At 45.7% G+C, this 13,027-nt stretch overlaps 1 protein-coding gene across 3 annotated transcripts; it reads right to left on the minus strand.

The window, feature by feature from the left end:
- Positions 1-496: 496 nt before the first annotated feature.
- Positions 497-12,702, minus strand: wdr59 (WD repeat domain 59). Of its 3 annotated transcripts, XM_084001687.1 has the most exons (28): positions 12,631-12,702; positions 11,515-11,564; positions 11,244-11,379; positions 11,032-11,117; positions 10,716-10,796; positions 10,040-10,077; positions 9,823-9,911; positions 9,591-9,707; positions 9,405-9,482; positions 8,963-9,119; positions 8,737-8,816; positions 8,515-8,644; positions 8,289-8,398; positions 7,848-8,012; positions 7,661-7,756; positions 7,288-7,392; positions 6,787-6,908; positions 6,445-6,598; positions 5,337-5,393; positions 3,843-3,976; positions 2,852-2,933; positions 2,563-2,675; positions 2,218-2,368; positions 2,050-2,131; positions 1,833-1,953; positions 1,599-1,741; positions 1,144-1,416; positions 497-1,064 (listed from the first exon to the last, which is right to left on the minus strand). In XM_084001687.1, exons 1-27 carry the CDS (start codon positions 12,682-12,684, stop codon positions 1,181-1,183), a joined length of 2,967 nt encoding a protein of 988 aa, XP_083857813.1. In that variant the 5' UTR covers positions 12,685-12,702; the 3' UTR covers positions 497-1,064; positions 1,144-1,180. The 3 variants fall into 3 exon arrangements, with proteins under 3 accessions (XP_083857813.1, XP_083857812.1, XP_083857814.1); XM_084001686.1 differs by having other exon boundaries at positions 497-1,416; XM_084001688.1 differs by lacking the exon at positions 5,337-5,393 and having other exon boundaries at positions 497-1,416.
- Between the last annotated feature and the right edge of the window lie 325 nt (positions 12,703-13,027).

The following is a 13,027-nucleotide window of genomic DNA, read 5'->3' on the forward strand; positions in this document are numbered from 1 at the left end:
AGAGCTCCGCCAGTCTCTTTATTGTTAATGGACAGGAGCCAAAAAAAAGGAATAAATAAAAAGAAAAGAAGAAGTTTACTGTCAGTGTTAACGTGCAGTTTGTGATTATTGATGATGATTTGATCAGATCTGATCCAGGAACATTTTATTTTGAGTCCGCCTCCCTCGCACACCTTGTGCGTATTGAAATTACAGTAAATTTATCGGTCCAAGGGCGGAGTTAAAAACATTTTGTTGTCAAGGAAACGTATCGTGAGAGTGGGTAAGTGCTGTTCCATTCATGTTTACAGCATCTGGACCCTCAGACTCTCACACTCTGTCACTTACAGCTGACGTCACTTTAGTCAGTGAGGGTTCAGGGCTTGAGTCTTTAGGGGGCGGATTGGAATTGGGGGAGAGTTTGTCCTGAAGGTGGCACGGACAGACCAAACACAGTCATTAAAACTGGAAATTAAGTGAGTTCAGATTTATGAAAAGATGACACTCTGACTGAAATCAAACATGTTTTAATATTATTTTTGCATACAGTACAGTTAATAACAATTCACACAGTGGTTACACACAGAAACTTCTTCTTCTTGCTCAGTTACATGAGCATGTTAGTGTGTGAACATCTCATCAGCATCATCTTCATAATCTGGACATGTCTGTTTGTCCTCACAGACACAAACAAAAAACATCACTGTTTGTTTCTCATGTTAATGTACTGCAGCAGTAGGAGCTGACATGATGTTTTGTCTCTGCTGGAGCACCAGCAATCCCTTTAACATCTGGTAGATACAGTTAGTTCTGCTGTGTTGATTAAAGCCTTAAAGAGGAAGAAGAGACTTTGTGTCGTGTGTGAAAGAGTAAACCTTTCTTCCTCATTGACACTAAAGGAAAAGCAATATGGACGACCGTGCTCTGAGACCGGTGGACATCCACGTGTCCGTCCAGTGGAGGCTGTGGGATGTTGGACAAACTGCTGCCGTCCTGCTTGTGTCATGGCACCTGCCTCTTCTCTGCATCTGATCAGCTCCGCCCCCCTCGCACTGTTCAGCTCCTGCTCTGACAGGAGGTGCTCTGGTCTCCGTGGTGATGGGAGGCGTTCTGGTTCTTTGGGATCAGAAGGTTTCTGGTTTCCGTGGTGATAAGATGTGCTCCGGTCTCCGTGGTGATGGAGGCGTTCTGGTCTGTGGGATCAGAAGGTGCTCTGCAGCAGACAGTGGCAGCCGCAGCCGGCGGGACACTCGTCCTGCCGCCTGAACCAGTCCATCATGTGACTGGTGTGACCTCCGTGACCGCAGCTCAGACAGAAGTTGGAGGAGCCCCGGACCGCCACGTGGCAGATGGCGCACTGGAAGGTGAGGCGCTTACAGACGGCACACTGAGTCCCTCGAGCCTGACTGCGACAGTGACAGCAGTACACGCCGAACTCTGCAGGGGAGACAGAAGGGGAGGGGTCACAACATCTGTATGAGCAGCTCAATCTGCTGATCATCATCACAACAAGTCGTTCATTTCATCAACCCTCTCATCTCTGTGATGATGCTGCAGCTCAGAAACCAATCAACATAGGAGCAGACATCGGAGGGTTCAGAGCCGGTGGGGAAACGCACCAATGCCTTTGTGAGGTTCAGGAGGACAGGAGGCGAACTTCAGCACATCAGCTTTCTTCTCCCTCAGGCCCCAGCGGTACAAGATCTCGCCGTAACACTTCTTAAAGTCGTCAAACTGCAGCGTGTTGGCCGGGTCCAGCAGTCTGCAGGGGAACAGGAAACCACACCACGGCTCTGTCAGTCACACACAAACTCCTCCCACATCTGGTTGACCAGAAGTCAGAACTACGTCACCTCTTGTTCATATCGTGCTGCTCCCGCTCTCGCTCACGGGGATCTGTGTAGCCCTGATTTCCATAGCGATAGTCGTCAGGAGAGGATTCACCCCAGGGGGTCGCATGCTCGGAGTCTCGGCCTAGCCAACAAAAACAATAATATGTATGTAGGACAAATCTGGACATGTTGTGGATAAACTGCGGTGCAGGATGTGTGTGGCACCGAGGACACTCACCTGGGTTCCAGGTTGTGGCGGTGATGGAGTCAGACGTGCTGGAGCAGGAGCCTGAGGTGACGGAGCTGGAAGTGTAGCTGGGCTGAGACAACACACACACATCGCATCATGTCCTGCAGCTGCAATCAGCTGCTTGTAACAAAAACAACAATTCCGACAAAGACTTACATAGCGTGAGTGATGTGGGGGGAACATGGAGGAGCGTGACTGGTGGTGTCCGTACAGAGAGTAGCAGTCTGGAGGAGGACCCTGAGCTCTGAACACACTGCACAACATAGCCAAGGTCTGAACGTCACTCATCTGACTGTAGTGGGCCAAGCTGAAGACACGGAGAGAGAGAGGTTAGTCTGAAACTCATCCACATCTTACATCTTAAAAGCTCCAAGTTTTGTTTATTGAACCTGACGACTTTGCTCTAGTCAGATTTCTCCAGCAGATAGATGATGAGGATGTGAAGTTCTCACCTGCTGTGGAGGCAACTTAAAACAGACATGAAACCTAAAATAAACTCACAGAGTCTCCAGCAGTTGGCGTCCAAACGGGTGTCTGGCCCATGGAGTCTCTGTGTCCGGGTCTGAATCTGGACTCAGGTCCTGATTGGTCGCTGCAGAAGCCAACGCCCACACCTGCTCACATTATGTCAGAGACAAGGAAAACGTCCTGAAACACTTTGATGTCATTTCAGTGAATTGTCAGTATTAAACTGACAGTGTCTTAAATTTTGGATATGAGCTCAATTTGGAATTAGATTCTGAGTTTTTTTCTTCAGAGGGAAACAAACAAACAAACGACAAATCTTCACCTTGGCCGCGTCTCTGCGTCCGACTACGAGCGCTGCTGCTGCGTTCTTCTGACACGTTTCCTGGATGTCGTTCACGTTCAGACTGAACAAAAGAAAAACATCACAGACATAAACGACCTGAGGACTGATCGTCTGACAGGTGAAACTGGACCAATATGAGCAACAGAAGAGGGCGGAGCGGACACCGCTGCTCAGTGCTCAGCCACTTACAATGCAGACCTGAGATCAGGACTCAGGTGACCCCAGTGAGTCACATGACTGCAGATATTTGTGGAGCTTTTATTTGGTTAAAGGGACAACGAGGAGTTTTGGAAAAGCGAAGCGTTTTCACACTACATTTATGAGCCTCCCACGCACCGTGAAATTCTTTGAAAAGACAGACTCATGTTTTCATTCATCAAGAATTAAAGTCAGAGGTTCAAAGACGATCACATACCGCCGTAGTTCCGACCATAAACGTCGATTCAGCGGCGTTATTCTCATGACTCGCCACAAAACCGAAAGTAAGGAAACGCTGGTCGGCTCGACCAGCATTTCCGCCACCACTAATAATAACAAAATAACGATAGAGACAAAACGATATATTTATCAAAAATGGGCCTATTAACAAGTGTGGGTAGCGTAGATTCATCCACATTAACGTGAGACTTTTTTTATAACCAAATAGAAACTCCTCGTTGTCCCTTTAAAAACCTCCTGTGAGCAGTGAATTTTATTTCATTGGTTCTTATGATTGGCCCGTTTTTCAACTGAGTCTCTGCTAAAAACACTAAAAATCTATGTAAAGTCTGGAGTGTTTCTGGGGTCACAATGCACTTGGCCTTTAGCAACCAGTTTCTACTTAGTTCGTGTTTGTGTCAAATTCTGTCAAGTGTGTCAATAGGCACAAATGAAAATGATAAACAATTAATCCATTCTCAAAAGCAAACCAGTAAATGATCAGTGGGTTGATAGATAGGCGTATCTCAGGTGTGTGTGAGTCTGCTCTCACATATAACTCTCTCCCAGAGCCTTGTGGACAGGCAGCAGACAGGAGATCTCCTGGATGATGACTTTCCCGGCCAGTTTGATCGGACGGTTGCCGTAGTCCGCCCCCTCTCTCTTTGTCTTGAACCGGCGGGATTTCTGATGGACAGACAGAGACGGACAGAAGGAGGAGGAGGGAGACAGCGGGTCCAGAGGAGACAGAGCACCACCTGATTAAAAGTGGTCTGGGTCACAAATTACTGAGAGAGAGAGAGAGAGAGTGTCCACACTGCGAGGAGAGACTGGACTGATGCTGTGAGCAGGTCCAGCCATTACTACATCTAAATGAACATCTGGGAGGTTTGACTTGCACAGTTAATGCAGCAGTTTTCATAAGTATCATTAATAACTAATTGAAGGTCAGATGGTCAGAGATCATCCTCCCAGAGTCAAACTGCAGTGCCTACACCTCTGACTGAGGCAGAGAAGAATCAGAGTTTCCTATGTGGACGCTTTGACAGCTCGTAGTGTGAACACAAGGTTAGTTTCCAGTTTATCAACCAACTACTGTGTCGCTGGAGCAGCCAATTACCTCAGAGAATTACATCAAGACGAGTTCAAAGCCACCTTCTGCTCTGACAAGCACAGGAACTCACCTGCACGTGTTAAAGGTTAGTGAACATATGGAGACACTGGGAGTCAGGAGCAGATTCAGCTCGGTGTCCAGAGCCAGAACAGCAGACATAAAATCCAGCTGCACAACTCCTCTAAATATCATAACAGTCTCTATGTGGCTGAAATTACAAATTTGACTATATGACTTTTTTTTCCTTTTTTTTTTTTTTTTACTGCTGTGCAGCTCAACTCGAAACTTGTTGTGAGATTGTAAATCAGGTCTAGGTTCTATATTAATACTGTGAAAGTATCAAAGCCTCAGTCCGCAGAGAAATGCAAACAGACTGTATTTACAAACTGAGCTTTGAAACCAGCTGTCAGGACTTCTGTGACTTTGTGATGTCACAACAAAGCAGTCACCAAGCCCCGCCCACCTGGACCCACCTGGACCCACCATCCAACAGGTTTTGGTTTCTTTGAGTGTTTTACCTGAAATCTGCTCTATTTTCAGAGAAGAGAGGCTCAGAACCTCCTCTCTTCTGATTGGCTGACACCAACCTGTTATGGAAAACTTTACTGAGATGGTTTTTATATGTGAGAGAAATGGAGCTTTAACATCATTTTAAAATCACCTGACTCCCGTGTGAACAGATATGACGTCATTCTACAGTTAAACATAGATTAACAATTAGTTTACATTGTCTTGGTCTGTTAGTGAGAGAGACGTCAGCCAATGAGTGACGGAGAAAAACATGTTAGAATCCCAGCGCTGTGAAAGGAGGAGACCTAGACGAGGAGGAGGAGGAGGAAGAGGAGGAGAAGTGGAGGTGGAGAAGCGGATGGAAAGATCAGGTGAAAGGAGAGGGATGATGGGTAGTTTGATGAAGGGATAGAGGCTCAGTACCGGCCAGTCACGGAGTGTTTGGACAGACCAGCGGCGGGAGGCAGAGATTGGGAGCTTCTGATTGGAGGAGAGTGAGAAGGAGGAGTGTCCCACAGCAGCACGGGGACATGTGATTGGCCAGAGAAAAACAACACAGAAAAATAAACAAAAGCCCATCAGAAAGATGAAGAGGGTGACATCCACTGTGACACACCAGCAGGCCTCAAGCAGTGCTCAACATTCCCAGCCCACCTGAACTACCCATCAACTCTGTATTTACTGGGAATGTGGAGTGAAGAGGAAACAGAGCTTCACATTTCAGCTTTTTACTCTCTCTGTGTGTGAGAGAGTTACTTAACAAAGTCACAGAATGAGAACAAGAGAAACCTGAATTTGAACCTGAACCTGCAAGGCTGTAGTCGGACAAGTCAGTTCAACATCTGTTTCAGTTCAGCTGTTGTTTAAGGAGACAGAAGCAGGAGGAGTTCACCATTCACCTGTTCAGCTTGTATTTAACATTTAATGGCCGAAAATTAATCAGTGAAACAAATTGATAGACCAATAATAGGAAATAATCAGATGCCTATCATTCTGTCCTTACTGGTTCATTAAACTTCAACTACTGATTGTTTAACGACCGGGTAAACCAAATTCAGTAATTTTCTTCTTATCATATTAATTAGGCCTTAAATGTGTCCCTCAAAACATGTAAAAAGTATTTTTCCCATTCATAATTTCCTTGAGGAGCTAGGCCTCAGAGACTGTTCTGTGTGCAGGTTTTGAATGGGCGGGCCTAAGTCGAAGGCCGCTTTACGTAAAGCGGCCGTACTTACATAAACCCGCCCCCTGCTCCGCTCTACGTAAAAATACATTCAGCCAACTGACTTCCGAGGTTTTCCTTCCCACTTGCTCTTGAGTCTAGCTGAAACACGTGAAACAGCCAGCTAACTAAACGTACGGTAGTTCATGTTCATTGATTAGTGTTCATGTTTATTTTGTTCTCAGTCAGTGGTTTTGTCTTCAACGACCTTCTGAGCAGTAGAGACAGGGTTAATGAGACAAACAACAACAGCAAACAACGAACAGCCTTTACACAACTGTACAACTGTATGTTGCAGGTGTGTCTCACCCGTTCTTTATAGTAGAAGGAGGAGATGGACACAGTGTCTTTGTCGGAGCGGGTGGGGCTGCCGCTGTACAGCCGCAGGGTGCTCTGAGACTCTGAACGCATCTTCATGGGCGTCAACACTCCACTGTGATAGGCCGACAGAGCTGACAGAGACCTGAACACACACAAACACGCCTTGAAGGAAGAGTTGGCCTTTCACATTGTTTCTTTTGTTAATAACTAATAACTAAAAGTTTTAACAAAACTTCATTAAAACTTCATTAAAGTTTTAACTAAACAGTTTTAACAATACAGATGATGGGTCTGACTTGACTTCACATCGGTGGGATGCTTTTTTCTTACCTGGGAGTGGGCTCAGTGGGTGGGACAGAGCGGTGCATGGTGGTTGGTCGGGTGAAGTAAACCAGACAGCCAGTACCACAAAAGCGAGCGCCAGACGTCCGAGGGAACGGGATGTTGGCGTCCTGGAAGACAAAAGAAAAAGTTGATGCCGTACTGATTCCTGGTCTCTTAGCAACACTGAGAACCATCCATGACGTTCAGTTGCTATCAGCTGACACACAGTATTAACTCATATCAGCTGTTTTCCCTATTAACAGACTGTTGTGTCCACAGGTGTTTGTTAGTGCAATAATTATTTTTTACTATAATTATTTATTACTTGTGTTAACCAGGAACTTGGTTGTACTGTCTGTAAGTGATCTCTGTTGGTTGTGTGTGTGAGTATGTTGTGATATGGTGTATGGTTTTATAATCTGTATGCAGGATGTACAGCATTGATTGTCCATGACAATTTTCCCTCCGGGGACATTAAAGTTTATTTTGATTGATTTGATTGATTACCTGGTAGGATCCATATGTGTTGGTGACGCGAGGAAACGCCTGCAGCGCTGGAGTGACAGGGTTCGACAGGACGAAGGGACCCGAGGCCGGACCGTCCTCCTGGGTCTGATAGAGGACAAGAGGGCATAGATGTGTTGTGACACACTGTTGGTTTACAGGGGCAGTCTAACCTGTACCTGCTCACCGTGGGAAATGAGTATTGGAGATACAGAATTTTAGCTCAGTGATTGGATGATTGATCTCAGAGTTTCACATCAGTTCTTCTTCTTTTATGTTTTAAGTTTTACCTAAATAATTTCCTGGTTTTCAGCTTAGAATCAGTTCAAGTTTATGCGTCAGTTAATGCGTTGTGTGAATATGCGTGTGCTCTCACCATGTCGGACTCCAGACAGGAGACCAGCTGTCGGACACACGGCTCCAGACAGTTCTGGTTCCTCTTCACCTTCTGCAGAGACGTGTCCGTCAGGATCTGAGCAGAAAGAGAAAGAGAGGAGTCTCATCGTCATCGTCATCCTCGCAGCTTAACATACCTGTCAGTGTGCTGTGGTGCACATCTGTACCTTCTGGATCTTGATCTTCATGGCAGAGGGTATGGTGGTCGGTGAGACGAACTGGAAGGTCGGTGCGGCGTTGTTGGGATACTGGGCGGGAAACTTCACCACCAGGTGAACCTGATGGCTGCCGAAGTGAGCCGACACCACACAGCTACGGTTCACGGCGTCCATCTGCACAGATCGATCAACAGGTTCAATCTTTGTGGTCCAGTGTCCAAGTTAAAATACTCCTTCACTGCCAGAGGTTTTTTTCCCTCAGTGTACAGCCAGTGCCAGCACTTTTGATGATTTCTACTACTTTTCAAACAGCCACAGAATATGTTGTGCTATGACTAAAATGGGGGTGTAAATCTTAAATAACCAATGGTTTGTGTGATGTGATTCCTAAAGTCAGTGACGGGTGTGTTCATGTTTGAGTTCCAGTCGGTCTGTAAATGTGAGCGTCACCTCCACATTGACGTTTCTGATCTGCAGGTTGACCAGAGAGAACTCCTGTTGCAGCGTCTGAGGGACACCTGAACACCCGGCCGAGTCCTGACGACCTCCACCGTCCTGGTCTGGAGGGGGAGGGGGGGGGGGGGGGGGGCAGTGTGTGTAAATGTGTGCGAACATCCAGTTCATTATGGAAAATACTGTTTGATTCTATGTGTCGCAGTGTGAAACGTTTCCTCACCCTGCAGGCTGTCGGCTGCAGGAGCTATGCTGTGTTGACTCTCGGGCTCCTGAGATGACAGAGACTTCTCTGACTCCACGGTCAGAGACATCCTCTCCATCAGGTCCTCCACCACGTCGCTGACACACAACTGCACCACAACAAAAAAAAAACAACATCATCATCATCATCATCATAAACAGATCAGGTTTTGAACTTATCTCTTTGAGGATGACCTCTAACCTTCTGCAACTGAGGATCCACCCTCCAGATCCTCAGAGTCTGATCTCTGGACCAAGTGACCAGCTGGTAATCCTTAGAGCCTGTATGGTCAACAACAACAACAACAACAACAGTAAACACCTTCTGTCACATACACTATAAAACACCTAGAACCAACGACACAGACGCAGGGGAGACTGTTATCCTGGCTTAAAGACCAGATGCAGGCTGTGCTGTGATTGGTTACCTTCTTTCTGTGGCCTCCAGCGGAACTCGAGCACAACATCGTCGTGTCCGACGAAGGCGTGGACGGGACTGTTGAGGTCGAGTGTGCTCCACAGTAGCAGACTGTTTTCTCTCCGCAGCTGAGGAACCATCACTGTGACCAGGCCATTGGAGAACGGCTGTGAACACACACACACACACACACACACACACACACACACACACACACACACACACACACACACACACACACACAGGAAACATGACATGTGGCCTCATATCTGAATCCGCTGGACTGTAACTACCAATGTTGATATAAATGAAGACTCCTCCTCATCATCTTCTTCTTCTCCTCCTCCTCCTCCTCCTCCTCCTCCTCCTCCTCCTCCTCCTCCTCTGTTTCTACTGCTCTGACATGAACCCTTCCTCCAGTTTTTAGCGTGAGCTCAGGCGTTGATACTCACCGTGTACCTGGCCTTCCACACTGGCACCTGACAGGACAGGATGTTCAGGTACTTCCTGGGCTGTCTGAAATCCCAAAACTACAAACATACACACACACAAAGTAAATTGACTAGGTAAAAATGTATAAAACGTTTCCATGGCATTTCGATGACTTCACAATTATTGTGTTTGTGTCACAGCCTCACCCTCACTGAGTTGTCTTGACTTGATGTGGCGAAAATAAACTCATTGTCTGGATGCCAGTCGAGGCCGTGGATCTTGGACAGGTGAGCTGCCACGTACTCCGCCGCCGTGTTCGGTTTCTGTTCAGGGGGAAATCACACACACACACACACACACACACACACACACACACACACACACTCAGCTCAGTGTGTGTTTCAGAGAAAGCGTGTTGACCAGAAATCAGTGACTCACTCTTTTATCCCAGATCCGAACATCTCCATCGTGACTGGACGCGAGCAGGTACTGGTTCTTCCTGTTCCACTTCACCTGAGACGCCCCGGCTGCAAACACGACACGCCCACTCTTACATACTTAACAATCAAGTATTTGTGAACACACCGTTGGCACGCGACAACAACAAACAGCACTGAGTGTGTGTGATGTTCTCGGTGCTCCTTTAGATACTCACCAACAGCAGACAGAGCCACCGTGGGCTTACGAGTGTCTCTGTGGACAGAGACACAGAGACACATATTTACAGGTGAACTCAGGTGTGTTGACCCAAACAAGCTGTAAATGAACTAAACTGAGGATAATTCTGCTATAGGATAAATGTTTGACTCATTTTTAAATTCGCTCGTGACCTTGTCAACAAAAGAGACAAAAATCTATGAAAAATTTAGAATGGACTTAGTTTCCAAGCTCAAGAACAAAATTGAACTAATACAATTTGACAGGCACACACAGACTCTATCTACTGATGAGGGTCATGTGATATGATCAAAAGCTCCAGAACAGCTGCTGTGAGGACCTTGTTTCCATTATATATACACAGTATATATATAAATACAGTGGGGAAAATAAGTATTTTATCCCCTGCTGATTTTTTGCTCTTATTTCACTCGATCAAATGTAAATTAATGTAGAACCTTTATATGATTATTTTATTTCTGGATGTTTTGTTGATATTCTGTCTCTCACTTTTAGAATAAACTAACCATAAAAACTATACACCGCACATTTCTTTGTGGGGGAGCAAACTTACAAAATCAGCAGGGGATCAAATACTTATTTTCCCTACTGTATATCCATTATATACATATATTTATATATATTCTGATCATAGTGACCATGTTTCCTCTGACCTGGTGTCCCAGATGTAGATGTAGGTGTCCACTGAGCTGGTGACAAGAAACTCAGGCTCAAACCAGGACCAGTCCAGATCACTAGAGACGGTAAACGTATCACAGTAAGTCAGTGAAGACAGCACAGAGCCAGTAAACACAAAGCAGTAAGTCAGTGAAGACAGCACAGAGTCAGGTATCATATCACAGAGAAGCGCTAACACATCACAGTGAGTCAATGAACACGCCGCAGAGTCAGTGAACACATCACATAGTCTGTATGCATCATCTTATATATTGCAGTGATCAGGTGTGTTAGATTTCCGTGTGTAGTTACCTGATGACCCGAGTGTGTCCCTGCAAGGAGGTGTGAACCTCTCCACAGCCCTCCCTCCAGGAGTACAGATCCACACGCTGGTTACTCTGAACACACACACACACACACACACACACACACATAGAGACAGAACATGTTTGTGGTGTTTGTTGTTGTTCATGTCAAAACTAGTTTTTATTTATATTTCATCAACACAATTTGTTCACACTCACAGAGGCGGCGAACACGTGGGACTCAGATCTGTGGGGGTTCCACTGGACTGTCCCCACATCCCACTTACTCTGTCGGCCAATTTTGCGAGGAGGTTCAGACGGAGCCTCCAGGTTGACCATGTACAGGAAACGCCGCCTGAGAAACCAGGTGAGGAAGAAGACACATGTAAATATGATGAGTATGTTTTCAGATTTTTAACTTTAATCTCATCAAATCTGTTCTCTGCTCCAACACTGAAGGACTGTGGTGTGTTCAGGTGCCTCAACCCACCCAGACAGCACAGCGTGGGAGCCCAGGCAGTCCACCGACATGGCAGTGGCCTGAAAACACAGGAGGAGAAGGAGATGAAAGAGGTGACAGGTGATCTACAACTTTCTACTCTACATGATAACAGCTGGAAAGAAATCAGAAACATCAGTGAAGTGAAGTCATGAAGTGGATCAGTTGCCAGTCATGACTTAACTGATCCTCAGTGTTGTTGTGGTGTCTCTGTCCTCAACAACTGATTTGACCGCACATGAAGGTCTGACAGAAGAAGTTTGATTCAGAGTGGTAACGACTAGGCTATTTGACTACTGGCAACGGAAACATAATAAGACATAACTTCAGTTTTCTACATCTAATTATTTTGTGGCCTTGTGATGTGAAACTGAAGGTTTGTTGTTTGAGAACATAATTAACACCTCAGACTGATTCCCACATAAATGAAACCTGTTGTGTTCAGGGGGCCTCTTGGCGTCCAATGCCCCTGGGGATCCCACCTCCCTCTACACTGGTTTAATTAATAACTCAGTTTTGGGGGGAAAACACTCATTTAAACCAGAAACTAAGATAAATCACCTAATTAACAAATGATAGAAAATATGCAACCTCCCTGATGCTACTCAGATAATCTGATGACCCTGAGACCTTCTCTGTGATTTTGATGCTGATTTATGAAAACATGGAGGTTGATTTTATGTATTGTCAACCGTTTTCAGATGAAACAATGAATTGATCAATCAGGAAAATGATCAGCAGAAAATCAATCTGTTTTTCAGTTACCCTGAGTTGTTTAATTGTGTTCAGTTTCAGCTCTGAATCTGTGGAATTAATCTGGTATGTGTTTCCGCTCAGTATAAAACTATGTTGTTTAGTCTGCAATGTCCCAGTCTTCCTCTCTGGACAAAGCTGTGACGTCTCCACATTTGGACTGAATTGATTATTTGATTGAGGTCGCTGAGCTGAACGAGAACTCGGTGTCATTTTAAACTTGTGTGGGTCGTAGTTTGAAGTGTTTGACGGTGTTTAACGGGGCTTTTCCCCGCTCTCAAACTGCCCTCCACCTGTACACCTGCACACAGGTGTCGGTCTCTTCGACCACACCGTAGCTTTCGACAGAAATACCTGGGCATCCCGAAACTCCACCACCACATTCTCGCTGCTCCAGCGAGCCGCCATCTTCCTCCGTCTTCTACCGTCAACAAAACATCACGTGACCGCAGGAACCCGAAGCTGCGTTCCAGGACAGTGGGAAAACGGGAAAACAGAAGTGCGAGATTATCTACTAACTACGCAGTGAAAATGTCTTCATGGATCCTTCACTAAACTTCGAGAAATTCTAAATTACCACTTGTTCCTGGCACAAATCAACCGCCCTCCACATAATGAATAGTATGCTAATCAATAATCCATAATCAGTGATCCATAATGTGAAAAACAAAACGATCGAAGCACAAATATCAAACTTAAATCAACAAACATTAGAGCAAACATGAAATAAATGTGACATGTAAATATAAAA

Source organism: Trachurus trachurus (assembly GCF_905171665.1).
Source record: "Trachurus trachurus genome assembly, chromosome: 3".
Classification (NCBI taxonomy): Eukaryota; Metazoa; Chordata; class Actinopteri; order Carangiformes; family Carangidae; genus Trachurus; species Trachurus trachurus.

Coding starts and splice junctions, on each gene's coding strand:
- wdr59 (XM_084001687.1), bottom strand. CDS start 12,684: ATGGCGGCTCGCTGGAGCAGCGAGAATGTGGTGGTGGAGTTTCGGGAT. Junction 9,708..9,822: donor TTCGGATCTGGGATAAAAGA/GTGAGTCACTGA, acceptor CCCCCTGAACAG/AAACCGAACACGGCGGCGGA. Junction 7,757..7,847: donor TGAAGATCAAGATCCAGAAG/GTACAGATGTGC, acceptor CTTTCTGCTCAG/ATCCTGACGGACACGTCTCT.